Genomic DNA, 27,734 nt, shown 5'->3' on the forward strand with positions numbered 1-27,734 from the left:
CACATGGTGGTCGAGAGATTTGAAAGGAAGAAACTGATTCTGTGACAGGAGTCTTTTATACAGGGACAGGACTAATTTGTGAGCCTCATCGGCACATAACCGGTGTGTGGGGGTCAGAATTCTTGCTGGTTGGTAGGGGATCAAATACTTATTTCCCTTAATTAAATACAAATTAATTTCTAACTTTTATTTAATGTTTTTTTCTGGATTTTTTGTTGATATTCTGTCTCTCTCTGTTAAAATAAACCTTCCATAAAAATTATAGACTGTTCAAGTCTTTGTAAGGGGGTAAACTTACAAAATCAGCAGGGGATCAAATACTTATTTTCCCCACTATATATATACTGTATATATATATATATATATATATATATATATATATAGTATATAGACACCACTTGTAATTACTGAGTTGAAGTATTGCCAACATTGATGCAAACGTTTGAATGTAAGCAGCACCTTTGGGATGAATTGGAATGCTAATTGTGACCCCAGGTTTCCTGCTGCCTGACCTCACAAATGCTCCTTTTCGCATATCCCAGACTGTTTGGAAGTTGGGGTCAGAGTGCAGGGTCAGCCATTATATGGTGCAAATTAAGGGCCTTGCTCAAGGGCCCAACAGTGGCTGCATAGCAGAGCTTGGATTCGAACCAATTAATAGTCCAAAGCTCCACTAGACTCCCACTGTCCCTCTATAAGCTTATCAGGTTAAGTCAGGTGTCCACATACTTTTAACCATAAAGTCCAAAGGGTTCACAAACTTTCTCTTTGCTCTTTGTCACCGCGATCACATAATTAGATGATTCACAGGGGGAAGAGTAAGAACCCTCCGAAACTGGTGTACCCAGCCGGGTCGTCGTAAACCCAGGAGTTGTCCCACAGTTTGGTGTAGATCTCGTCCCCTTTCTCCAGACTCAGGACGATGCCGTTGCTGGCGTTGCCGTTGGTGGAACTGGGCATGTGAGAGTAGACGGAGCACTGAACCTCTCCGTTCTTCATCAGCCTGACGGCCATGCGGACCCCGGCGTGAGAGTGGGCGTACATCCTCAGGAAGTACACGCCCCTCACCGGGACGGTGAAGATCCCTGAGAACCAACAGGACCAGTTAATACAGAGACTCGACTAATGAGGTGAAATTTCATTTATTCTTTATAACAAACGACCCTTTTAATAAGGATGTGACATGACAATACAGGACATGATGTCACACCACAGGACATGATGTAACACCACAGGACATGACGTGACACCACAGGACAAGACGTCACGCCACAGAATATGACACCATGAGATGTGACGTCACACCACAGTACATGGCGTCTCACCAGAGGACAAGATGTCACACTGCAGGACATGATGTCACACTACAGGACAACACGTCACATCGCAGGCTGTGATGTCAAACTACAAGACATGACGTCACACCACGGGACATGATGTCACACCACAGGCTGTGATGTCAAACTACAAGACATGACGTCACACCACGGGACATGACGTCACACCACAGGACATGACATCACACCACAAGACATGACGTCACACCACAGGACATGACATCACACCACAAGACATGACTTCACACCACAAGACATGACTTCACACCACGGGACATGACGTCACACCACAGGACATGACATCACACCACAAGTCATGACGTCACACCACAGGACATGACTTCACACCACGAGACATGACTTCACACCATAGGACATGTTGTCACACCACAGGCTGTGATGTCACACCACAAGATATGGCGTCACACCACAGGACATGACGTCACACCACAGGACATGACGTCACACCACAGAACGACGTTTTCATCACAGCGCTTCATTTTCTGGGATTATTATTGTAGGAGTCTGGTGCAGTTTAAAACCTTAAAGAGCAAAGTGAACCTAAAAACCTGGCAGTTGTGGGGCTTGAACCAGCGACCTTTTGACTTAACTGCTGAGCTACCACTGCCCTGTTCCATCAGTGTGAGCTCAGAACCGTTCCGCTTCGTCCATGTGATGGTTTAATGTTTTTATTTTTTACAGCGACGTGAAGCCTGTTCCAACAGGACCTGATATTCAATGGTTATTGGTTCGCATCCCATTATCAGGATTAATAATAAGAAAAATGGGAGAAAATGCATAAATATATACACGATCAGCCATAACATTAAAACCACCTCCTTGTTTCTACACTCACTGTCCATTTTATCAGCTCCACTCACCATATAGAAGCACTTTGTAGTTCTACAATTACTGACTGTAGTCCATCTGTTTCTCTACATGCTGTTCTTCAAAGGTCAGGACCCGCACAGGACCACCACAGAGCAGGTATTATTTAGGTGGTGGATCATTCTCAGCACTGCAGTGACACTGACATGGTGGTGGTGTGTTAGTGTGTGTTGTGCTGGTATGAGTGGATCAGACACAGCAGCGCTGCTGGAGTTTTTCTTGTTGGCACTATCATATAGGTCTGAAGAGTTAAATGTGTAAGTTGCGTCAGGCGTGAAAACCGTGCCAGGTCTGGTATGCGGACCTGAACTTATGAGCAGCCGAAAAACCAGCAAAACGAGAAACACGGCCGACTGTTCGGGTTCATTTTTCATGTGGCAGATTCTCGGAAACCCACGATAAACGTTTCAGTTCCTCTGTCAGAGAAAAGGAAGAGGTGCAGAAGTGTGAGATGAACAGAACACGATCAGCATGAGGACTTTAATGTCTGAACTTTATTAACACGTGGTTTAACACAGCGGTGATTAACACATCTAGAATCCGTGCTCACGTTTACCTGCAGGAAAAAGTTTATGAACCCTTTGGAACGGAGCTGCCCAGCAGTCGCTGACGGAATGTAGAACATGAAACATGAAACTCTACGCTGGTGTTTTACAGGGAACTGGCAGCGTCTCAGGCAAAACAACACATGATAAATATATAGTGGGGAAAATAAGTATTTGATCCCCTGCTGATTTTGTAAGTTTACCCCCTTACAAAGACTTGAACAGTCTATAATTTTTATGGAAGGGTTATTTTAACAGAGAGAGACAGAATATCAACAAAAAATCCAGAAAATAAACATTAAATAAAGGTTATAAATTAATTTGTATTTAATTAAGGGAAATAAGTATTTGATCCCCTACCAACCAGCAAGAATTCTGACCCCACCACCCCTCTTCCATTCAAATCTCTCCACCACCATGTGCAAGACCAAAGAGCTATCAAAGGATGTCAGGGACAAGATTGTAGACCTGCACAAGGCTGGAATGGGCTACAAGACCATCAGCAAGAAGCTTGGTGAGAAAGAGACCACTGTTGGTGTGATAATTCGAAAATGGAAGAAATACAAGATCACAGTCAATCACCCTCACTCTGGAGCTCCATGCAAGATCTCACCTGGTGGGGTAAGAATGATTCTGAGAAAGGTGAGGTCAGTCCAGAATTGCTGATGGTCTTGTAGCCCATTCCAGCCTTGTGCAGGTCTACAATCTTGTCCCTGACGTCCTTTGATAGCTCTTTGGTCTTGCACATGGTGGTCGAGAGATTTGAAAGGAAGAAACTGATTCTGTGACAGGAGTCTTTTATACAGGGACAGGACTAATTTGTGTGCCTCATCGGCACATAACCGGTGTGTGGGGGTCAGAATTCTTGCTGGTTGGTAGGGGATCAAATACTTATTTCCCTTAATTAAATACAAATTAATTTCTAACTTTTATTTAATGTTTTTTTCTGGATTTTTTGTTGATATTCTGTCTCTCTCTGTTAAAATAAACCTTCCATAAAAATTATAGACTGTTCAAGTCTTTGTAAGGGGGTAAACTTACAAAATCAGCAGGGGATCAAATACTTATTTTCCCCACTATATATATACTGTATATATATATATATATATATATATATATATATATATATATATATATATATATATATATATAGTATATAGACACCACTTGTAATTACTGAGTTGAAGTATTGCCAACATTGATGCAAACGTTTGAATGTAAGCAGCACCTTTGGGATGAATTGGAATGCTAATTGTGACCCCAGGTTTCCTGCTGCCTGACCTCACAAATGCTCCTTTTCGCATATCCCAGACTGTTTGGAAGTTGGGGTCAGAGTGCAGGGTCAGCCATTATATGGTGCAAATTAAGGGCCTTGCTCAAGGGCCCAACAGTGGCTGCATAGCAGAGCTTGGATTCGAACCAATTAATAGTCCAAAGCTCCACTAGACTCCCACTGTCCCTCTATAAGCTTATCAGGTTAAGTCAGGTGTCCACATACTTTTAACCATAAAGTCCAAAGGGTTCACAAACTTTCTCTTTGCTCTTTGTCACCGCGATCACATAATTAGATGATTCACAGGGGGAAGAGTAAGAACCCTCCGAAACTGGTGTACCCAGCCGGGTCGTCGTAAACCCAGGAGTTGTCCCACAGTTTGGTGTAGATCTCGTCCCCTTTCTCCAGACTCAGGACGATGCCGTTGCTGGCGTTGCCGTTGGTGGAACTGGGCATGTGAGAGTAGACGGAGCACTGAACCTCTCCGTTCTTCATCAGCCTGACGGCCATGCGGACCCCGGCGTGAGAGTGGGCGTACATCCTCAGGAAGTACACGCCCCTCACCGGGACGGTGAAGATCCCTGAGAACCAACAGGACCAGTTAATACAGAGACTCGACTAATGAGGTGAAATTTCATTTATTCTTTATAACAAACGACCCTTTTAATAAGGATGTGACATGACAATACAGGACATGATGTCACACCACAGGACATGACGTGACACCACAGGACAAGACGTCACGCCACAGAATATGACACCATGAGATGTGACGTCACACCACAGTACATGGCGTCTCACCAGAGGACAAGATGTCACACTGCAGGACATGATGTCACACTACAGGACAACACGTCACATCGCAGGCTGTGATGTCAAACTACAAGACATGACGTCACACCACGGGACATGATGTCACACCACAGGCTGTGATGTCAAACTACAAGACATGACGTCACACCACGGGACATGACGTCACACCACAGGACATGACATCACACCACAAGTCATGACGTCACACCACAGGACATGACTTCACACCACGAGACATGACTTCACACCATAGGACATGTTGTCACACCACAGGCTGTGATGTCACACCACAAGATATGGCGTCACACCACAGGACATGACATCACACCACAGGACATGACGTCACACCACAGAACGACGTTTTCATCACAGCGCTTCATTTTCTGGGATTATTATTGTAGGAGTCTGGTGCAGTTTAAAACCTTAAAGAGCAAAGTGAACCTAAAAACCTGGCAGTTGTGGGGCTTGAACCAGCGACCTTTTGACTTAACTGCTGAGCTACCACTGCCCTGTTCCATCAGTGTGAGCTCAGAACCGTTCCGCTTCGTCCATGTGATGGTTTAATGTTTTTATTTTTTACAGCGACGTGAAGCCTGTTCCAACAGGACCTGATATTCAATGGTTATTGGTTCGCATCCCATTATCAGGATTAATAATAAGAAAAATGGGAGAAAATGCATAAATATATACACGATCAGCCATAACATTAAAACCACCTCCTTGTTTCTACACTCACTGTCCATTTTATCAGCTCCACTCACCATATAGAAGCACTTTGTAGTTCTACAATTACTGACTGTAGTCCATCTGTTTCTCTACATGCTGTTCTTCAAAGGTCAGGACCCCCACAGGACCACCACAGAGCAGGTATTATTTAGGTGGTGGATCATTCTCAGCACTGCAGTGACACTGACATGGTGGTGGTGTGTTAGTGTGTGTTGTGCTGGTATGAGTGGATCAGACACAGCAGCGCTGCTGGAGTTTTTCTTGTTGGCACTATCATATAGGTCTGAAGAGTTAAATGTGTAAGTTGCGTCAGGCGTGAAAACCGTGCCAGGTCTGGTATGCGGACCTGAACTTATGAGCAGCCGAAAAACCAGCAAAACGAGAAACACGGCCGACTGTTCGGGTTCATTTTTCATGTGGCAGATTCTCGGAAACCCACGATAAACGTTTCAGTTCCTCTGTCAGAGAAAAGGAAGAGGTGCAGAAGTGTGAGATGAACAGAACACGATCAGCATGAGGACTTTAATGTCTGAACTTTATTAACACGTGGTTTAACACAGCGGTGATTAACACATCTAGAATCCGTGCTCACGTTTACCTGCAGGAAAAAGTTTATGAACCCTTTGGAACGGAGCTGCCCAGCAGTCGCTGACGGAATGTAGAACATGAAACATGAAACTCTACGCTGGTGTTTTACAGGGAACTGGCAGCGTCTCAGGCAAAACAACACATGATAAATATATAGTGGGGAAAATAAGTATTTGATCCCCTGCTGATTTTGTAAGTTTACCCCCTTACAAAGACTTGAACAGTCTATCATTTTTATGGAAGGGTTATTTTAACAGAGAGAGACAGAATATCAACAAAAAATCCAGAAAATAAACATTAAATAAAGGTTATAAATTAATTTGTATTTAATTAAGGGAAATAAGTATTTGATCCCCTACCAACCAGCAAGAATTCTGACCCCACCACCCCTCTTCCATTCAAATCTCTCCACCACCATGTGCAAGACCAAAGAGCTATCAAAGGATGTCAGGGACAAGATTGTAGACCTGCACAAGGCTGGAATGGGCTACAAGACCATCAGCAAGAAGCTTGGTGAGAAAGAGACCACTGTTGGTGTGATAATTCGAAAATGGAAGAAATACAAGATCACAGTCAATCACCCTCACTCTGGAGCTCCATGCAAGATCTCACCTGGTGGGGTAAGAATGATTCTGAGAAAGGTGAGGTCAGTCCAGAATTGCTGATGGTCTTGTAGCCCATTCCAGCCTTGTGCAGGTCTACAATCTTGTCCCTGACGTCCTTTGATAGCTCTTTGGTCTTGCACATGGTGGTCGAGAGATTTGAAAGGAAGAAACTGATTCTGTGACAGGAGTCTTTTATACAGGGACAGGACTAATTTGTGAGCCTCATCGGCACATAACCGGTGTGTGGGGGTCAGAATTCTTGCTGGTTGGTAGGGGATCAAATACTTATTTCCCTTAATTAAATACAAATTAATTTCTAACTTTTATTTAATGTTTTTTTCTGGATTTTTTGTTGATATTCTGTCTCTCTCTGTTAAAATAAACCTTCCATAAAAATTATAGACTGTTCAAGTCTTTGTAAGGGGGTAAACTTACAAAATCAGCAGGGGATCAAATACTTATTTTCCCCACTATATATATACTGTATATATATATATATATATATATATATATATATATAGTATATAGACACCACTTGTAATTACTGAGTTGAAGTATTGCCAACATTGATGCAAACGTTTGAATGTAAGCAGCACCTTTGGGATGAATTGGAATGCTAATTGTGACCCCAGGTTTCCTGCTGCCTGACCTCACAAATGCTCCTTTTCGCATATCCCAGACTGTTTGGAAGTTGGGGTCAGAGTGCAGGGTCAGCCATTATATGGTGCAAATTAAGGGCCTTGCTCAAGGGCCCAACAGTGGCTGCATAGCAGAGCTTGGATTCGAACCAATTAATAGTCCAAAGCTCCACTAGACTCCCACTGTCCCTCTATAAGCTTATCAGGTTAAGTCAGGTGTCCACATACTTTTAACCATAAAGTCCAAAGGGTTCACAAACTTTCTCTTTGCTCTTTGTCACCGCGATCACATAATTAGATGATTCACAGGGGGAAGAGTAAGAACCCTCCGAAACTGGTGTACCCAGCCGGGTCGTCGTAAACCCAGGAGTTGTCCCACAGTTTGGTGTAGATCTCGTCCCCTTTCTCCAGACTCAGGACGATGCCGTTGCTGGCGTTGCCGTTGGTGGAACTGGGCATGTGAGAGTAGACGGAGCACTGAACCTCTCCGTTCTTCATCAGCCTGACGGCCATGCGGACCCCGGCGTGAGAGTGGGCGTACATCCTCAGGAAGTACACGCCCCTCACCGGGACGGTGAAGATCCCTGAGAACCAACAGGACCAGTTAATACAGAGACTCGACTAATGAGGTGAAATTTCATTTATTCTTTATAACAAACGACCCTTTTAATAAGGATGTGACATGACAATACAGGACATGATGTCACACCACAGGACATGATGTAACACCACAGGACATGACGTGACACCACAGGACAAGACGTCACGCCACAGAATATGACACCATGAGATGTGACGTCACACCACAGTACATGGCGTCTCACCAGAGGACAAGATGTCACACTGCAGGACATGATGTCACACTACAGGACAACACGTCACATCGCAGGCTGTGATGTCAAACTACAAGACATGACGTCACACCACGGGACATGATGTCACACCACAGGCTGTGATGTCAAACTACAAGACATGACGTCACACCACGGGACATGACGTCACACCACAGGACATGACATCACACCACAAGACATGACTTCACACCACGAGACATGACATCACACCATAGGACATGTTGTCACACCACAGGCTGTGATGTCACACCACAAGATATGGCGTCACACCACAGGACATGACATCACACCACATGACATCACACCACAGGACATGACGTCACACCACAGAACGACGTTTTCATCACAGCGCTTCATTTTCTGGGATTATTATTGTAGGAGTCTGGTGCAGTTTAAAACCTTAAAGAGCAAAGTGAACCTAAAATATAAATGATTATAATAAAATATTAATATAATATAATATAAATAATAAAGCCAGAAGAAAATTCTAAAGGACGGTGAACGTAGCCGATAAGCGTCTGTATGTAGCTAACGCTAGCGTACTGTACTGTACTAGCCGGCGTATTTACCTGTCTCTGGATTGTAGCCGTTTCCAAAATTGGTGTGAACCTTTTTGTAGATGATGGGAGACTCTACAGTCCTGAAGGGTCCCACGTGTCCTGATTCTGAGGTGAACAGAGATGCAGAAAACGCCACCCGTCGCGCTGCAGGATCAAAAACACGATAAAATTTAATCTTACATCAAATTAATGAGCATTTATTATAAAACATCAGATCTTTAATGTAGAGTCACGTTATATTTCATAAAGATGAAGAAATTCAGCCCAGAACAGAAGGAACCAGTCAGGACCGGTCAGGCAGCTCAGGAATTTTAGTTACACTAACTAATTATCACGCTAGCGCTCGCGAACAATGTGCTTCTCTAAACATCCGACTGAGGATCTGAATCCAGACGCCCAGAGAACCGGACGCTTTTATTTTACCTTCGTTTTCTTTCTGCAGGTTTTCAAGCTTCTCCTTCAGCTCTGCAAAAATAAAACGTTATAATAATTAATATTTAATATCACATATTATTCTGAAATATTCTGAAATATTCTGTCTGGTAACATGAAGATTATATTTATTTATATTTAATAACAATAATAAATTGGTTTCATTTAAATGATAAAAATGTGTCAGAACATCTGAATGTTAGTATGAAAATGTAGTAAATGAGGCAGCTGTAGCCTAGCGGTTAAGGTACTGGACTGATAAGCAGAAGGTTGCTGGTTCAAGCCCCACCTCTGCCAGGTTACTGCTGTTGGGCCCCTGAAAACGGCCCTTAAACCTCAATTGTCGCTTTGGAAAAGGACGTCTGCTAAATGCCGAAAATGTGAAATGTAATAAATACATGATGTATGGAGAATAGTATTGGGACGCCCCTTCTAATTCTTAATTCTTGTGTTGCAGCCACATCAGCTCCTAACAGCTGTAATGAATCAATTATAGCAAGGAAATGACATTAGGGAAGGTCCTGTCCTGTTCCAGCATGAGCGAGCTCTATAAAGACATGAAGAAAAGCTCCAGTGTCCTGCACAGCTCATGCTCAGGGGTCCAAATACTTTAAACCAGGGGTCACCAACCCGGTGCCCGCAGGGATCACGCGAGTCACCCGCAGGGCATGTTCTAAAACAGCACTAACTTGTATTTGTGTTGCTGATCTTTTTTAATCAATAACACTTGCCTTGATGTAGATTTTAAAATGACAAAAGTGAATATAAAATTAAAAAAACAGAAATGTTAGATGTTTATATGAGCTCTGATCTGGTCTGGGTGCGGAGTTTTATATCGTGCGCATAACGCTGAGACAAGCAATCACGCATGCGCAGCAACAATGTGGAGCGAGATGCGGGTTTTACCCCGAAAAAATAATAATGAAAAAAAAACACAAGAAAAGCAAAAAAAACTTTTATATTTTCACAACGATTGGGGGGAACGTGGAGAGACACTTCAGTACGTGTCACAGAAACTTCCATGTACATCGCAGCTTTTATTAAATCGTACGTAACTGATAATTTGTACAAACATGGGACTGAGTTCATGATTTGCTCTAAAATGTTGCAAAAAAAAGTGATCAGTACAAACGGGACACGATCTGAAGATGTGACTGTGAATTATTTCCTTAAACAAATGGTACAGATGTGATCATTTGTTAAAAAATGGTGTGATTTTGATCAAAATGCTACAGATGTGCTCATTCATACTAAACTGTCAAGAAAGATATTTACAAAAATATCAGAGATGTGATGATCGCTCTGACTTTCAAATATTGAAACAGATTTAGATTAATAAAGATAAATAATGTTACATGTTGAAATATCTGTTTCTTACCATGAATCATTCTTCATATATATGAATATTTATAATTAAAATAATAATATTTATAATAATAATAATATCATTAAAGGTGAACTGTGCAACTTTATGTTATTTAGGAAGTTTGTATCAAACAAGTAGCCCTTCGTATTATCCAGTACCCTTGAAGTAGCTCTTGGTCTCAAAAAGGTTGGTGAACCCTGCTTTAAACCATATAGTGTGTGTATATACTGTATATGGTATATATTTACATTTACATTTTTGGCATTTAGCAGACGCTTTTATCCAAAGCGACTTACAGTCTTCTGATTACTAGTCCAGTACCTTAACCACTCAGCTATCACTGCTATTTAGTGTTTATATATTTTACCTTCATTTTGCTGTTTCAGTTCCTCCAGTTTGGAGTTCAGGTCAGTATTGTGGCTCTGCGTGCTCTCCTCCAGGGTTTTCACTTTCTCCTCCAGGGTTTTTATTTTTCCTAACTCGGACAGAATGTCTAAGGTCTCTGCTGCGACTTTGTGTGACTGAACCTGCCACACCCACAACACCAGCATCAGCCTGGTCAGGGTCCACATCTTCGGTTCGGTTCGGCTGCAGCAGGATGTGAGTTTTGTTCAGTATCAACCTGAGCTCAGAGCTTTTATATCGTGGGTTCATCGACTGACGGCTCTCGGACTTTATCACTCAAGGACTTTGTATTTGTGTTGAACAAACATGTGGCTTTCAAAAAAAACTAAAACTTTGTACTTTAATAATATACATATACACTGCCTGGCCAAAAAAAAAGGTCACACACTCCTTTAGCTTTGATTACGGCACGCATTCGCTGTGGCATCGTTTCCACAAGCTTCTGCAATGTCACAACATTTATTTCTGTCCAGAGTTGCATTAATTTTTTCCCCAAGATCTTGTATTGATGATGGGAGATTTGGACCACTGCACAAAGTCTTCTCCAGCACATCCCAAAGATTCTCAACGGGGTTCAGGTCTGGACTCTGTGGTGGCCGATCCATGTGTGAGAATGATGTCTCACGCTCCCTGAAGCTCTCTTTCACAATTTGAGCCCGATGAATCCTGGCATTGTCATCTTGGAATATGCCCGTGCCATCAGGGAAGCTGTATATTTGTTTTATTGTTTGCTAAGCTAATGCTTACTATGTATTAACACACACACATTATATACACATACGTATATATTCTCTACACAGGCTTTATTTTTAAAATATTTACACCCCCTGATTTACTCCTCTGAGCCACATTTGACAGCTGTACGGTAAAGTCTGCAGGGTCAAAAGTATTTAGACAGCAGCTTAAATTATTAATTTAACTTATTTACTGACTGATGAGGCTGAACCAGAGCTGCTGAATTCTTATGAGTACGTGGAACAGGGGTCGCTTGAGCAAGACCTTCAGCCTTCTGGGGTTCCGTATCAGGTCTGACCGCAGCCCCCAAACCATCTGAATTTCACAGTCCTGTACATGATGCAGACAGGGAATTGACATCTGCAGGGTTTTAACCATGAAACGTGGCGTCGTGGTGATTCCTTGTGTTCGTGTGTGTGTGTTCGTGTGTGTGTGTGCAGATCTGTTTCCTGCTGTTCGCTGTGCTTTACATCGTGTCCTACTGCATCATCACCCGCTACAAGAGGAAAAGTGGTAAGGACTCCGGCTTTTTCCCCTCTTGCCATCAGCTGACCTTTGTAGTGAGATGCAGGAGGGTCTCGGCATGGATGGACCACGATACTCCCTCTGTATTTTTACATATAGCCACGGTCCACAAATGAATCTCCGGTGGTGGTACGAATTCAGCTGTGCTATAAACCTGGCACCTGCTGAAGTTGCGCCCCCTGCTGACTAGTAGAGGTGCCTGCACGTACTGGCTTTCTGTGAGTAAAGAAAAAGGTGGTGCACACATGTCAGTCTGCGACTCTCCACAGTCAGGGTGGGGGGTCTACAATCAGGGAATTGGACACGACTAGGTGGAAACAAGAGGAGCAGTGAAATCTTTCTATTTATAAACAAAATAGAAAGAGATTTGTGATGCTGGCATACATTAGGGAAGTACAAATAAAATAAAGATCAGCCTGTCCTGGGCAGCCAGTCCTGCGTTTCATTATTTCTGATGTTTAATGTTGTAAAGTTTAGGTTATAATGAATATTATTTCTTGTGCTCGTAGATGACCATGAAGATGAAGACGCTGTTGTTAACAGAATATCGTAACTCCAACTTCTGAGGTTCAGTTCTTCATCTTAGAACTTCTGACCAGCGCTGCTTAAAACGTGCTGCGTTTTGGATTCCGGTTCTCTATCTGTTATGTTACGCTTGCTTCAGTTAAATATAAACACAATAGCACAGGATACACACGTTATATAATTATTATACGGCCAAAAGTTATATATATACTGTATATATGTATATACTGTGTGGCCAAAAGTATATAGACACCTCTTGTGATTACTGAGTTGAAGTGTTGTCAACATTGGTGGCATGAATTGGAATGCTGATTGTGACCCAGATTTTCTTGCTGCCTGACCTCACAAATGCTCCTTTCCACATATCCCAGATTGTTTGGAGGTTGGGGTCAGAGTTAAGGGCGACGCTCAAGGGCCCAACAGTGGCTGCATAGCAGAGCCTGGATTCCAGCCAATTAATAGTCCAAAGCTCCACTAGAAAGAAAGAAAGAAAGAAAGAAAGAAAGAAAGAAAGAAAGAAAGAAAGAAAGAAAGAAAGAAAGAAAGAAAGAAAGAAAGAAAGAAAAAAAGAAAGAAAGAAAGAAAGATATCCTTTATTTGTCATATATACATATACAGATGTACAGTACAATGAAATTCTTTCTTCGCATATCCCAGCTGGTGTTGGAAGCTGGGGTCAGAGCGCAGGGTCAGCCAACTTACGGCGCCCCTGGAGCAGACAGGGTTAAGGGCCTTGCTCAAGGACCCAACAGTGGCTACATAGCAGAGCCTGGATTTGAACCACCAATCTTCCGGTTGATAGCCCAAAGCTCTACCCACTAGGCTACCACAGGCCCACTGTCCCTCTATAAGCTTATAGTCAGGTGTCCACATACTTTTGACCATATAGTCCAAAGGGTTCACAAACTTTCTCTTTGCTCTTTGTGGCCGTGATCACATAAGTGGACGAATCACAGGGGGAAGAGTAAGAACCCTCCGAAACTGGTGTACCTGTTCGGGTCGTCGTAAACCCAGGAGTTGTCCCACAGTTTGGTGTAGATCTCGTCCCCTTTCTCCAGACTCAGGACGATGCCGTTGCTGGCGTTGCCGTTGGTGGAACTGGGCATGTGAGAGTAGACGGAGCACTGATCCTCTCCGTTCTTCGTCAGCCTGACGGCCATGCGGACCCCGGTGTGAGAGTGGGCGTACATCCTCAGGAAGTACACGCCCCTCACCGGGACGGTGAAGATCCCTGAGAACCAACAGGACCAGTTAATACAGAGACTCGACTAATGAGGTGAAATTTCATTTATTCTTTATAACAAACGACTTTTTATTATGAGGATTTGGCGTCACAGCACAGGACATGATGTCACACCATGGGACATGACATCACACCACGGGACATGAAGTCTCATCACAGAACATGATGGAACACCCCAGGACGTGATGACCCCACAGAGGACAAGATGTCACACTACACTACTAAAGCCAGAAGTAAATTCTAAAGGACGGTGAACGTAGCTGTTAAGCGTCTGTATGTAGCTAGCACTAGCGTACTGTACTGTACTAGCTGGCGTATTTACCTGTCTCTGAATTGTAGCCGTTTCCAAAATTGGTGTGAACCTTTTTGTAGATGATGGTAGGCTCTACACCTTTGAAGGGTCCCATGTGTCCTGATCCTGAGGTGAACAGAGATGCAGAAAACGCCACCCGACACTCTGCAGGATCAAAAACACGATAAAATTTAATCTTACATCAAATTAATGAGCATTTATTATAAAACATCAGATCTTTAATGTAGAGTCACGTTATATTTCATAAAGATAAAGAAATTCAACCCAGAACAGAAGGAACCAGTCGGGTCAGGCAGCTCAGGAATTTTAGTTACACTAACTAAGTATTACGCTAACGCTCGCGAACAATGAGCTTCTCTAAACATCCGACAACTGAACGTTTTTATTTTACCTTTGTTTTCTTTCTGCAGGTTTTCAACCTTCTGCTTCAGATCTGCAAAAATAAAACAATATAATAATTAATATTTTATAAATACAGTCATAGTTTTTTATTCTTTCTGGTAACATGATGTTATTTATATTTAAAATAAGATATAGAGCTATCGAGATGTGACCTATAGTTACTACAACCACATTTCAAATTAAAAGTCCCACGTGTAGAAACGCAAATTTTGATGAAGCAGTTAACTAGTCACTTGAGACTAGTTAACTACTACAACCTTCGTCTTATTAAAATGTGCGTTTCTCGATGTTTACTGTAACCATACTGTAGGACTTAATACAGCTGTATTAGATGGTACAGGCCTCAGCTTCATGCACTTTGTAGACGCTCCCTTAGCATTTCAGCACAGATGCACCGCACATTTACCAAATAACGTTAAATAAAAATTAACAGAAAAAAACTTTTTAAACAAATTTGATTGTAGTTGGTTCCTTGTTTACTGAGGTATCAGTTCGTGCATTTTAATTAATTTTTGGATGTTTATTAGCCGAGAACGAGCCGAAAGAAAGGAGAATGTCCAAAATGAAACTAACTTGGGGCCTCTGAAGAAAACACTGGGCAGCACAAGGTCGGGAAACTTCAGGCTAAGTGTTAAGCAGGCTGGGTGTTCGGGGGTTTAGGTGTTAAGCAGGCTGGGTGTTCGGGGGTTTAGGTGTTAAGCAGGCTGGGTGTTCGGGGGTTTAGGTGTGTTAGGATGAATCTTTTGGTTCAAAAAGGTCCTGAAGAAAGCAGTCGAGAAGTCCAGAAAGTACTCTTTAAAACACTTTATTAAGTGTAAAAATAATCTGTGAATATATATCAGAGCTAAGCCGGCCGGCGCTCCTTACTCCTGCAGTCTAGACACACCACGTAAGAAAGAGGCCGCGCCTCTCTTCCCCGCCAGTTTTTAAACTCAGCTAGGCTCCTCCTCCTTTACTGCTGGTGGAGCCAATGAAGTGTGCTAACAAGCCCCGGGCTCTGCCTCCCCCCCCTTTCTGTAGGAGTCAGGGAGAGAGCCTAGCCGGCGACATGTTGAACAATAGACCATGTGGTCTGGATGTAATTTATGTTTAATAATGATGTTATGTTAAAAACCTAACAAGCCCCCCTTGAAAGCATCTTAATGCTTTCACAATAACTTTTAACTATAGGTTAGGTGTTTCTAGATCCCAGGAGATAAGGATAGCCGTCAGCAACCCCCCAATTTAACCCCTTCTGACTACATGGCCACTGGGCTGAATTTTATACAATAAAACGTTTCTAAAAATAAAAAGGCTACCAATTAAACTAAAGGAACCGTACCTATCGCAACAGCTCCTAACCCTGAAACAAACAAACAAAAAATAATAAAAACAGTAACACAATGGGGGCGTGGCTTCTACAGGAAGTCCGTTCAGGTTGTCCTCCACCAGACGGAGCTGCAGATATTCAGAAGGGGCCCATAGCTCCTGTGTCTCTGCATGACTCCTAATGTCTTATGGATTCTCCCCTGTCGGTCTTACCTGTTTCCACAGCAGCACAAACATTTCCTAAAAAATAGCAGAGTACCAAACATATATACATTGTGTCACGTGGGAGAGAAAGGACTCAAGTGCGGAGGTTTAAATAAATAAAAGTTTATTTATTAACAGAAAACACAGAACATCACACACAAGACAGAACTCAAAAACAAACATAAGGAACCCCGATGGACTTTAGCTGGGGAATGCAGGCAGCAACAAAAAGAAAAGAAGAAAACTAAAAGACGCTGGGCGCGAACCCCGGCCGCTCGGGTGAGAGCCGGGCGCGTAACCAGCGCGCTGCTGCCGCGGGGGAAAGCAGATGACTTCATGCGCTTAAGGCGCTACAATTACTTTCGGCTACAAAGCCTCGAAATCGCCTCAGGCGCAGTTCGAGGTAACAGACGGCTCCGTTATCAGCCGCAGCTAGAGCCAATCTGTTAAAGCACACAAAAGGGTGCGGATTCGAACCGGGGCGGCTGGCAGGACAGCCGCGCACTTAGCGGTGTCGCCACCCAGCGGTTGCTGAATCCCAGAATACTTGTTTTACGCTACAAAGCCCCGAAATCGCCTCAGGCGCAGTTCGGGGTAACAGACGGCCCCTTCATCAGCCGCAGCTAGAGCCAATCTGTTAAAGCACACAAAACAGAGTAAAGAAAACCGGTTAACACAACAGTTACCCAAGCTCCTAGTGCGGATTCGAACCGGGGGTGCTGGCAGACCAACTGAGTGTCTTACCGAGACGCCACCCACCGGCTGCCGAATACCACAGCTAGGTTAGCTAGGTAAACATTAGCGGGGAGAGGACCAGCGCCGTGTCACGGGGCTGGCTTCACCCGCTAATGCTAAATGCTAACGGGTAAAATAAACACAGTACGAGGACTGCACGACATCGCACCACGCTACTTCTAAGAAGGTAAAAGAAAAGCTAATTACCTCAACCTTGCAGTCTACACACCCTGATGGCCTAATGCCACCGGGGGTACCTCTAAAACTACAAAAGAAGCGTGGGGGAGCCGTCAGCAGTCCCCACGGACACCGCAGTGCCCAAAACAAAAGGAGCAAACAAGACAAAAGGTGCGACACCTGCAGCCAGGCGGCGTACCCTTAAATAAGGGAGCCGCAGCTGCAGGTCGTCCACCCTAACGAGCTGGCCTAGTATTAAAGGCCTAGCTCTGTACTGCTCTGTAAGGCCTGTGACGTCAGGGAAGAGTGGTAAGTCCCACAAACGCCACAGAACCATTACACATTGTAAACAATCCTGAACTAACCCCTTGCGTTTTTGTAGCTAAAGCTATGTGTGTTGCACTTAACTAGTGTTTTCAAAGATGGTCTATGTGTCTGCGAACTATATGTTTATGTTTTTGTCTCCTAGTCTAACTAAATTCTCCCCCCTCGTCTTGTTCCGCTCCGTTGATTCCGCTGGACTCTTCTTCCACATGGTTGGTTTTGTCGGGTTTTCTGCTGTGTTTAGTTCCCTGTAGGCAGGTCCAGTTAGTGGCACTTCTGTCCCTTGGAGTGGGTCTTCCAGTCCCCTCAGTGTCTGCCTCTGCCAGTCCTTCCGAGTCTCCTTCCTTCATCACGGTGTGTGATTAGTAGTGCTGGTCCTCTCTCCTCGTCTTGTCTGGTCGGTTTTACCTTTAATTAAGCAGAGTTAGTAGCACTTATGCCGCTCGAAGTGGGTCTTCCGGCCCACCTTCAAGGGTATCCTCCTCATCATCATCAACCTGATATCTCGACAAATCAGCCAACACCATCTGGATAACTGGTGGATCCTGCCCCCCTCTGCTTCCTCTACACACTACTTCTATCACAAAATTTTCTATTAATACCCTGATGCACGGGATACCACAACAACAACATATCACTAAAATTACCAATCCTACACATACTGACCTCACCAAGACCCCGGTAAGTAGTTTCCCTGACCAGTTCTAGCCTCACTGACTTTACTAACCAATTGCTAACCATGCAATAGGAAACTTAATCAATTCCACTGATTATTCCACAAAGCAATTGCTATATTGGTTTTCAGGGCCGACTGCTCGACACGGACCAGAAAATAACTTACCACACAAACGGTTGGACTTTAACCAACCGACCTGAACCCGTTCAGGCTTTCACAGTTGGACTCGGACCAACTGTCCTGGTACCAGGCTTTGAGTTTGGACTCTAACCAAACTGGCATGGACTCTAACCACACCGGATCCTTTGGACTCACCAGGAGTCAAGGCATACCCACCATACCTTTGTCAGTGAAAGAGGAGCCACACTAACATTTATCAGTAATTATTTCTAATTATCTACAAGAGAATTCTCAACATACCACTAAAATTGCCAATCCCACACTCTCATACTGACATCACTAAACCCGTAATAACTTCCTTCCATGGCCCAAACATCCCTTCTAGCCACTTAACCCATTCATACACACATACAATCATACAACAGACAAACATATAAGCTACTTACCCAGCCCTCACCGCAGCCACCCCACTCCCAACAACGGGATACACGGCCACGGTGAGCTTAGACACCACTGCCGCAAGGCTTTCTGGGTAAAGCCCGTGCCAGACCCAGTGGCGACGCTACACTGTCCCCTCCCTAATGGTCAACCGTCCCGGTGACCCACTCACCAGCGTCCACTGGGTGGCTCCATGTCCGGACCGCACCCCATTACACTGCCGAGTCGCTCTTCCACCCACTGCTGGACCGGGCACCCTGCCCCTACAGCCACCTGGGCTAGCGCACTCCGACAGACCGGGCATATTGGCTCACCAAACCATCAGAGCCACCCAAACACCACGATCCCACTTCTGACACCAATGTGGCGCCGGCGAGTAAGGAAGGTTAGCGTCAGGGCCGCAAGTGAGCTGCCTTTGGCAGTTCATTCAGTGTTTTAGCGACAGACACCCATTCATACACACATCCCTTCTGAAAAATGTCCCCTGTTTATCGGTTCTGGTTTGTTGCTCCTGAAACAGGTGTAATTGTCTTTATAAGCTTTGATGTTGGTTGGAGTTGGTTCCTGAGTTAGTGGGTGAGACATGGATAAATTCTCTATGTGTTAAATTAGACATTTTAGACCGCTTTAAACAACCTTTCGAGCAAAATCTGTAACACGTATTAAGACAAAGATAAACTGGTTTTAACGAGACACACCCTAGAACAGAAGATTCCTGCCTAGTCGAAGAATACGAGTATTCTTTTAACATTCACTGGCACAACTCACTCGGTTGTCCAAACACAACTCAGACAAAAGAACGTAAACCTCAGTACAACAACAGTGTCTACTGGAAACAAACAATTACTTCACCGCGACCGACAATGGCCCTATGGAAACAAACATATACTTCAGGGCAATCGACAGTGATCCCCTGGAAACAAACAATTACTTCACCGCGACCGACAATGGCCCTATGGAAACAAACATATACTTCAGGGCAATCGACAGTGATCCCCTGGAAACAAACAATTACTTCACCGCGACCGACAATGGTCCTATGGAAACAAACATATACTTCAGGGCAATCGACAGTGATCCCCTGGAAACAAACAATTACTTCACCGCGACCGACAGTGGTCCTATGGAAACAAACATATACTTCAGGGCAATCGACAGTGATCCCCTGGAAACAAACAATTACTTCACCGCGACCGACAGTGGTCCTATGGAAACAAACATATACTTCAAGGCAATCGACAGTGATCCCCTGGAAACAAACAATTACTTCACCGCGACCGACAATGGCCCTATGGAAACAAACATATAGTTCAGGGCAATCGACGTGATCCCCTGGAAACAAACAATTACTTCACCGCGACCGACAATGGCCCTATGGAAACAAACATATACTTCAGGGCAATCGACAGTGATCCCCTGGAAACAAACAATTACTTCACCGCGACCGACAATGGCCCTATGGAAACAAACATATACTTCAAGGCAATCGACAGTGATCCCCTGGAAACAAACAATTACTTCACCGCGACCGACAGTGGTCCTATGGAAACAAACATATACTTCAGGGCAATCGACAGTGATCCCCTGGAAACAAACAATTACATCACAGCGACCGACAATGGTCCTATGGAAACAAACATATACTTCATTACTTGTCTCTCATACTGCATTAACCCTTCCTGCTATATAAACTTCCACTTCATACAGTTCAAACTGATCAGAGCAGAAGGTACATACACATTACATCTAACATTTTCTACACTTATTCTACTTCATCATCGCCGCATGCTAGAGAGCCTTCAAATTTTCTAAATCACATTTTTCCCAATACAAAATCACCAATCCACTATTTATTATTTACTCTGCCATACTTAAAATAACAACAGCTCTGCTATATCAACTTCCATCAGTCCTACAAACCCCTGACTTATATTATTTATTCATTCAGATTTTTTACCCCAACTTTTGGTCACTGGTACTAACACACCTCCTGCTTCTAACAATACAGACTCCATTTCCCACAATCCAACAGACTCTCACATGACCATCTCCTGCTCCTAGTCAGCCAATCCCTCATGCTCATCATCACCAGCGCTTTGATCCACTTTGGCTTTCTTGAATCACATTAAACTCTACTTAAACAGTTCCATTTAGTTAACTCACTGCAAAGTACTACCAACCTATACTATCTCAGCACTTTGATCCACTTTGGCTATCTTGAATCACATTAAACTCTACTTAAACAGTTCCATTTAGTTAACTCACTGCAAAATACTACCAACCTAGTCTGCATACCTAGCATTCATGCTTCACTAGCGTTTATTGCTATCACAATAATAAACCCCTCTCTACTCTCTGTGAGCATCTGCTCTTTCCACCACATGACACTTCTCTGTATTAAACTCCTCATGTTTCTCTATCATAATCTACAGAACAGCAATATATGCCTACTTATATTTTCTCTAGTCTGCAAAATCTCAATATTATTAATATACATAAACCTAATTTATCCACTTCATATGAATTATCTAAACTTACTACACGTATCTTATTAGTAACTAAACTCACAGTATCCTTGTGACAATTCCATACACATACACTTTCCCTCATGCCTAACTAAACCTCACTGATCCCCAATCAGTTACTATATACCTTCTAGTGTCTGCTAGACTATTCGATAGTAGCCTGTATTCAATATTTTAATACTTTCCCTATCCTCCATACCTATATTATCTCTGATATATTGTTGTTACATTGCCCTACAAATTTCATTAACCCTACATCACTATGGTACCTGCACCCCTATTCTCACTAAAACACAAGCTCCTACAGCCCTATCTAATTTACTTTTGCAACTGAACCTTTTTTCTACATAGTCTCTGTTTTTCTAATACCCTACTGTAAAATACATCCAAACCCTCTATATGATGTTGTTACCAAATCCCTCACTTTTTATTATAGAACCCAGATCTACAGGTGAATGCTATTAAAGCATACTACTGTTCCACACGGGCTTGAGATTGCACTGCATAACGTCTCCATCCAGTCTCACATCAGCTTCCACTTCCTCTTGTCTGATGATGTCATTACTTTGGCATTCTGTACCTCAGCACCCCATATGTCTCTTGAACACTGCTTTACTCAAACATCAGAATGCAACAACAGCCATGACACACATCTGCAAGATCTGGTATTCATAATTTTTACATCATCTTTGGTACTGCATAAGTGTCCACCATCCTCAGCCAGTACACAGTAGATTAAATATCAGACTTCTCTTTACTCATGCAGGGCCTGCAGTTTATGGCCTCAACCCCCCGCTGGGTTGCTGTGTGTCTGTGAAACCTATGACCTGGGTCTCCAGTCACCCCCCTTCATGTACTTCTCTCCTAACAAGTTATTTTCTTCTCACTATTCCCTCAATCTTTAAATTGCACTCGTCTGCCACTCATCTATGATCATGCATAGTATTGCCACAAGGTTTACTGCACCACATTGAACCAACCTAACTTCTTCAATAAACTATATAGTATAAACTGAGTGAGTTGACCTGATCAATTAGCTAGAAAAGATTCATCGGATACAACACAAGCATCAAATATTACCAATTGCCAATTAACAATTTCCAAAAAATATTACCAATTAAATTGAATCTTACCGGAGTCCGTGTAAGCAATTATATTTAATCTCCTGAGACCCGAGCTTTGATTTTTTCAATGCATTTTTCCTATTCCTTTTGTTTTTAACCTTATTAGTTGGGCGACACGGTGGCTCAGTGGGTAGTACCGTCGCACACTGTCACAGCAAGAAGGTCCCCCCTCCGCGGAGCCCGCATGTGGGTTTTCCCCGGGTGCTCCGGTTTCCTCCCACAGTCCAAAGACATGCCAGCGAGGCGAACCAGAGACACTGAACTGTCCATGTCTGTGCCCGATATAACCTGAATCCCGTGCAATGAGCAACCACCGCTCCTGTCATAGATGTAACCAAAGTGCAAAACATAACGTCAAAATCTTAATAAAGAAGCAAACAAACTTTATTAGTGTTCTAGTACTTTTGCTACCACTAGCTGGCAGACAAAAGTGTCCACTAATGGGAACAATCGGTCTAGGTTTAGCAGGTCAAGGAATAAGGCATAACAAAACCAAAATGTAATGTCCTCATATGTGACCGCAGGGTCGCAAAAGATTACCTTCACCAGGCGTCCCTGAATCTGCATGCATATACGTACCTGAATCTGCATGCATATCCGTAGGTCTGCCAGTCCAGCTGCCCCAGCACAATGTATCACAGGATTTAATACACAAAGCGGCATTTTAAACATAAATTCTTATTCCTGCCATAATACTCCCCCCTTTTTCAAATTTTACAATCAAATCTTGAAAATAAAATATTAAATAAACCTTCTAAATGTGTTTATCCTGTTGGAAAGCACAGAATTTTAAAGTTAGTTCAATCAAAGTCTGGTGTTAGCTGGACCTGTAAACAAATAATGTCGTTAGTGAGCAGTGGAAGGTGTGCAACAGCTTTGTCGGCAGTGTCACCTCTGGCATTGTCCTGTAAAATTGGAACAAAACTTTACTTAAATAGTTCCACTTAAATTGAATAGGAGGGACAATGACACAAAGTATCATTTGCTAAAATTTTAACTAAGCCCACTTGTTTCCTGTCTGTTGCAGCATCTCTGGATGCAAATCCTTTCACAAACATTTCCAATTCAGGATTCCTATCAGGCCCAGAAAAAATAGATAGAGTAATACAGTCATGATGTTCACCATCTCCTGCAATTAGTAAAAAGTGGTAGGATTAAGTACATTACAGCATTTGATAATAATGTTCAATTTTAGAAGTACACTGTAGTATTTATACAATCATTAACTTGATACGTGAGATGTTTTCCTTTCAGTTATAGAACATAATTTGGCACTAACCGAGTTAGATAAGTATAACCCTCAAGATCACTTAGTATAACTACGGATATTTCTGTAGCAGACAGAGACAGAAAGAAAATTCTGCACAAATCCAGAAGGGATCAGAGTCCCTGTCTTGTACAGAAATAGTGGTACCTTCAGGCATTATTTCCAATTTAATTCAAGAGGCAAACAAATGATCACACCTCATAAGATTTATAGGGCTATGAAATCTCACTCTTTACAACTACACAATATTTTAGAAACAGTAACATGTTAGCTTTTACCTTTTACTTGTATTCAGCATTTGTACACAGTGAAAAACACGACATCACTCTCAAATAAACATAAGCTTTGACAATATATAATCTAATATATTACCATATGTCCCAATCAGAGGTGGAAAGAGTACCAAAAATTGTATTCAAGTAAAAGTACTATTACCTTAATGAATCTTTACTCAATTACGAGTAAAGTTACTACTTTGAAAATCCACTCAAGCAAAAAGTAGAAAGTAACGCATTTAAAATGTACTCACCGAGTAAACAGCAGGGGGTCTCCTCTGTGTAATGTAAACGGGAGTGGATACAAACCTCAACAGTAGTTTTTAATTCAAATGTAATAGAAGAAACATGTTGATACAACAATTAAAACAGTTAGGGATGTGTAATGCGTCATTTCAAATGACATAAAACTTTTTCAACTTGTATAATCACTAGCGATGTGTCGTAAAATGATTCGAATCCATGAATCGGCTCTTCTAACCGAAACAAAGGAACCGACTCTTCCGGCAGTCGCCATGTAAATACGCGGCTCTTCAAAAGGAACCGAGACAAAAGACTCGACTCCCTGTCGCAACTCACTGAATTCGCGATTTCTTTAGCGGTTTTTTTTATTATTTTGCTCGGTAACAGATGCTATTCAAAATGTAACAATTACTAATACAAAACATACTTAAGCAAAAGCAAAATTACAGTCTGTGAAATGTGCTTTAAAAACTACTGTGTTACAGTAACCAGTGTGATCAGAGCGGTAACACTAAGCACTGGATTCGTGTATGTATGTGTATTGATCGAATTTGTTTAAAATCATATCCCCGCTATTGAAACATTCCCCACTTGCGACATTTTGATGTCGAATTATTGTCCAGCACTACCCCATACATTAAACAAAGAAACAATATAGCAATCTCTCAATAATACATGCACCAATACACCCAGCAAATCTCCTATCACGACTAACAAGCGCTGTGTTACTCACAAAATTTTAATCTTATTCACTATAACAACTCTGATTAAGGAGATTTTCCTTAATTATGTGTGAAAATGTCCTATGTCACACATGGATGAATTCCACTCTAAGTACCCCCTTTCCTGGTTTAAGAACCTTAAAGTTCAAGAACGCTATCTACCTTAAAACACACTTAATAAGGTACCATGAATACTTCATCTTAACTCAGTTATCTTAAGATTATAAAAATAAAGTTGATTATAAAATTAACTGCAGCACTTACCCAATCCAGGCGTACAAAGACAAAGATAGCCGATGGACAAGATACGGCAAGCTGCTCACATAGAGCCAAAAATGGCGGATACACAGAAAACCACGCTCAGCTCTCCCAGAGCCAAAATGGTGGACAGACAGAAAACCACGCTCAGCTCTCCCAGAGCCAAAATGGTGGACAGACAGAAAACCACGCTCAGCTCTCTGGTCCAAAATGGCCGCCGAACAAAAGAAACCACGCTGCGTTCTCAAGAAACAAAATGGCGGATAGACGGGAGACCACGTTGCATTCCCAAGACAAAATGGCGTACAGACAGAGCCAAAATGGCGGACAGACAGAAAGCCACGCTGCGTTCTCAAGAAACAAAATGGCGGATAGACGGGAGACCACGTTGCATTCCCAAGACAAAATGGCGGACAGACAGAAAGCCAAAATGGCGGACAGACAGAAAAACACGCTTGTGCAAGATGGCGGACAAACAAAAGGTTACATATAAATACGCACAGAAACACTGACAAACAAACTCCCGATGTACTGTTTTCGAACCAAATTTAGAATTTAAAGTAGTCTAATTAACCGAACTCCGTTCCCAAAACCGTCAAGTCCGAATTTTAGGACAATCTTTTTCATAGAATCCCGTTTTTTAAACTGCCAGACGCCTAAGATTTCCACGTTCAAATCATAGAACCCCGTCCTTTGAACTGCCAGGTAATAGATTTCCAACGTTTGCTCATTCATAGAATCCCGTTTTTTAAACTGCCAGACCCTAGGTTTTACAACGCTCGAATTATAGAATCTCGTTTTTTAAACTGCCAGACCCTATTATTTCCAACGCTCGAATCATAGAATCTCGTTTTTCAAACTGCCAGACTTCTAGATCCAACGCTCGAAAATTTGAGATCTATAGAATTAACCCAGTCCCAGACTCGTTAAAACTTAGATCTTTCGAATCACGCGCCCCTGCTTTTGAAACAGACAGACACGTTTCGCTCCAATGGTGTTCCGGGTGAAGCCTCTGCCGAACAGCCCTTTACCGTTTATTTTGCTCGGTCTGATTCAAACTCAGCAATCAGGAAACATAAATTTTTTAGCTCCAACATATATTCACAGTTTTAAACTATCTAATAATACTTTAGTAATTTAATCAGACACTTACAGATTCTGAGATTCACTTTCACACTCAGTACGCTAAATAATAAATGCATCTAATATATATACAGAGAACGTCTGTTTACCTTAAGCAGGCGCGCGCCTTGTACTGAGTACAAAAGATTTTTTCAGAATTCCTGGTCTTACCTTGATCAGCTGAATTAATTCGATGCTATCCTCAGACCTCCTGAACCATCCTCTGGCTACCATTTGTTAGGATGAATCTTTTGGTTCAAAAAGGTCCTGAAGAAAGCAGTCGAGAAGTCCAGAAAGTACTCTTTAAAACACTTTATTAAGTGTAAAAATAATCTGTGAATATATATCAGAGCTAAGCCGGCCGGCGCTCCTTACTCCTGCAGTCTAGACACACCACGTAAGAAAGAGGCCGCGCCTCTCTTCCCCGCCAGTTTTTAAACTCAGCTAGGCTCCTCCTCCTTTACTGCTGGTGGAGCCAATGAAGTGTGCTAACAAGCCCCGGGCTCTGCCTCCCCCCCCTTTCTGTAGGAGTCAGGGAGAGAGCCTAGCCGGCGACATGTTGAACAATAGACCATGTGGTCTGGATGTAATTTATGTTTAATAATGATGTTATGTTAAAAACCTAACAGGTGTTAAGCAGGCTGGGTGTTCGGGGGTTTAGGTGTTAAGCAGGCTGGGTGTTCGGGGGTTTAGGTGTTAAGCAGGCTGGGTGTTTAAGTCCTTACAACGTTCTCCGATGTCTAATAATGTTTGTCGGTCGTAGACAATGCTTGTCTTGCACATTGTGGACAAACAATATATAAAGTACACGAAATACACCAAATAATGCTACACGTTAGCAGGAGAGGTATACATATAGCCCAGCTGCCTTTAGTGTTTATATATTTTACCTTCATTTTGCTTTTTCAGTTTCTCCAGTTTGGAGTTCAGTTCAGTATTTTGGCTCTGCCTGCTCTCTTCCAGGGTTTTTATTTTCTCCTCCATGGTTCTTACTCTGTCCTCCATGGTTAGGGTTTTTACTTTCTCTTCCAGGGTTTTTACTTTCTCCTCCAGGGTTTTTACTTTCTCCTCCAGGGTTAGGGTTTTTACTTTCTCCTCCAGGGTTTTTACTTTCTCCTCCAGGGTTAGGATTTTTACTTTCTCTTCCAGGGTTTTTACTTTCTCCTCCAGGGTTAGGATTTTTACTTTCTCCTGCATGGTTTTTACTTTCTCCTCCATGGTTTTTATTTTTCTAACTCGGACTGAAAGTCTAAGGTCTCTGCTGCATTATCCAGTCTGTGACCGAACCTGCCACACCCACAACACCATCATCAGCCTGGTCACGGGTGTTCTGTCGATTCATCCCACCCATCGATCTGTAGAGTTTTCTACAGTGTTGTCTCTGATGCTATACCAGCTGGAGTTCTTACTCTGCTTTCAACACACCCAAAAGTGAAAACTGTA

General features: G+C 42.7%; 4 protein-coding genes across 4 annotated transcripts; all 4 read right to left on the minus strand.

Moving 5' to 3' along the window:
* Positions 1–278: 278 nt before the first annotated feature.
* On the minus strand, positions 279–1,715 carry LOC134311218 (complement C1q-like protein 4). The gene is made up of 2 exons (XM_062992822.1): positions 1,706–1,715; positions 279–1,085 (listed from the first exon to the last, which is right to left on the minus strand). Exons 1-2 carry the CDS (start codon positions 1,713–1,715, stop codon positions 805–807), a joined length of 291 nt encoding a protein of 96 aa, XP_062848892.1. The 3' UTR covers positions 279–804.
* A 2,157-nt stretch (positions 1,716–3,872) lies between these two features.
* On the minus strand, positions 3,873–4,630 carry LOC134311273 (complement C1q-like protein 2). The gene has a single exon (XM_062992879.1). The coding sequence runs from the start codon at positions 4,581–4,583 to the stop codon at positions 4,344–4,346; it is 240 nt and encodes a 79-aa protein (XP_062848949.1). The 5' UTR covers positions 4,584–4,630; the 3' UTR covers positions 3,873–4,343.
* A 1,470-nt stretch (positions 4,631–6,100) lies between these two features.
* On the minus strand, positions 6,101–11,273 carry LOC134312069 (complement C1q tumor necrosis factor-related protein 3-like). The gene is made up of 4 exons (XM_062993728.1): positions 10,993–11,273; positions 9,251–9,292; positions 8,837–8,971; positions 6,101–7,997 (listed from the first exon to the last, which is right to left on the minus strand). The coding sequence occupies exons 1-4, from the start codon at positions 11,195–11,197 to the stop codon at positions 7,717–7,719; spliced, it is 663 nt and encodes a 220-aa protein (XP_062849798.1). The 5' UTR covers positions 11,198–11,273; the 3' UTR covers positions 6,101–7,716.
* Positions 11,274–13,765: 2,492 nt separating this feature from the next.
* On the minus strand, positions 13,766–27,509 carry c1ql4l (complement component 1, q subcomponent-like 4 like). The gene is made up of 4 exons (XM_062992823.1): positions 27,312–27,509; positions 14,763–14,790; positions 14,381–14,515; positions 13,766–14,046 (listed from the first exon to the last, which is right to left on the minus strand). Exons 1-4 carry the CDS (start codon positions 27,507–27,509, stop codon positions 13,766–13,768), a joined length of 642 nt encoding a protein of 213 aa, XP_062848893.1.
* Between the last annotated feature and the right edge of the window lie 225 nt (positions 27,510–27,734).

The sequence above is a fragment of the Trichomycterus rosablanca genome, chromosome 4 (assembly GCF_030014385.1).
Source record: "Trichomycterus rosablanca isolate fTriRos1 chromosome 4, fTriRos1.hap1, whole genome shotgun sequence".
NCBI lineage: Eukaryota > Metazoa > Chordata > Actinopteri > Siluriformes > Trichomycteridae > Trichomycterus > Trichomycterus rosablanca.

Bases quoted from the DNA above. Each gene is read 5' to 3' on its own strand.
- LOC134311273 (XM_062992879.1), bottom strand. From the start codon at position 4,583: ATGTACGCCCACTCTCACGCCGGGGTCCGCATGGCCGTCAGGCTGATG.
- LOC134312069 (XM_062993728.1), bottom strand. From the start codon at position 11,197: ATGTGGACCCTGACCAGGCTGATGCTGGTGTTGTGGGTGTGGCAGGTT. The intron at 9,293-10,992 runs GTAAAATATATA...TTATTTTTGCAG, and splicing joins ACTGAAACAGCAAAATGAAG to AGCTGAAGGAGAAGCTTGAA. The intron at 7,998-8,836 runs GTAAATACGCCG...GTTGGTTCTCAG, and splicing joins CGGCTACAATCCAGAGACAG to GGATCTTCACCGTCCCGGTG.
- c1ql4l (XM_062992823.1), bottom strand. From the start codon at position 27,509: ATGGAGGAGAAAGTAAAAACCATGCAGGAGAAAGTAAAAATCCTAACC. The intron at 14,791-27,311 runs GTAAAAACCCTA...CTGAAGCAGAAG, and splicing joins TAAAAACCCTGGAAGAGAAA to GTTGAAAACCTGCAGAAAGA. The intron at 14,047-14,380 runs GTAAATACGCCA...GTTGGTTCTCAG, and splicing joins CGGCTACAATTCAGAGACAG to GGATCTTCACCGTCCCGGTG.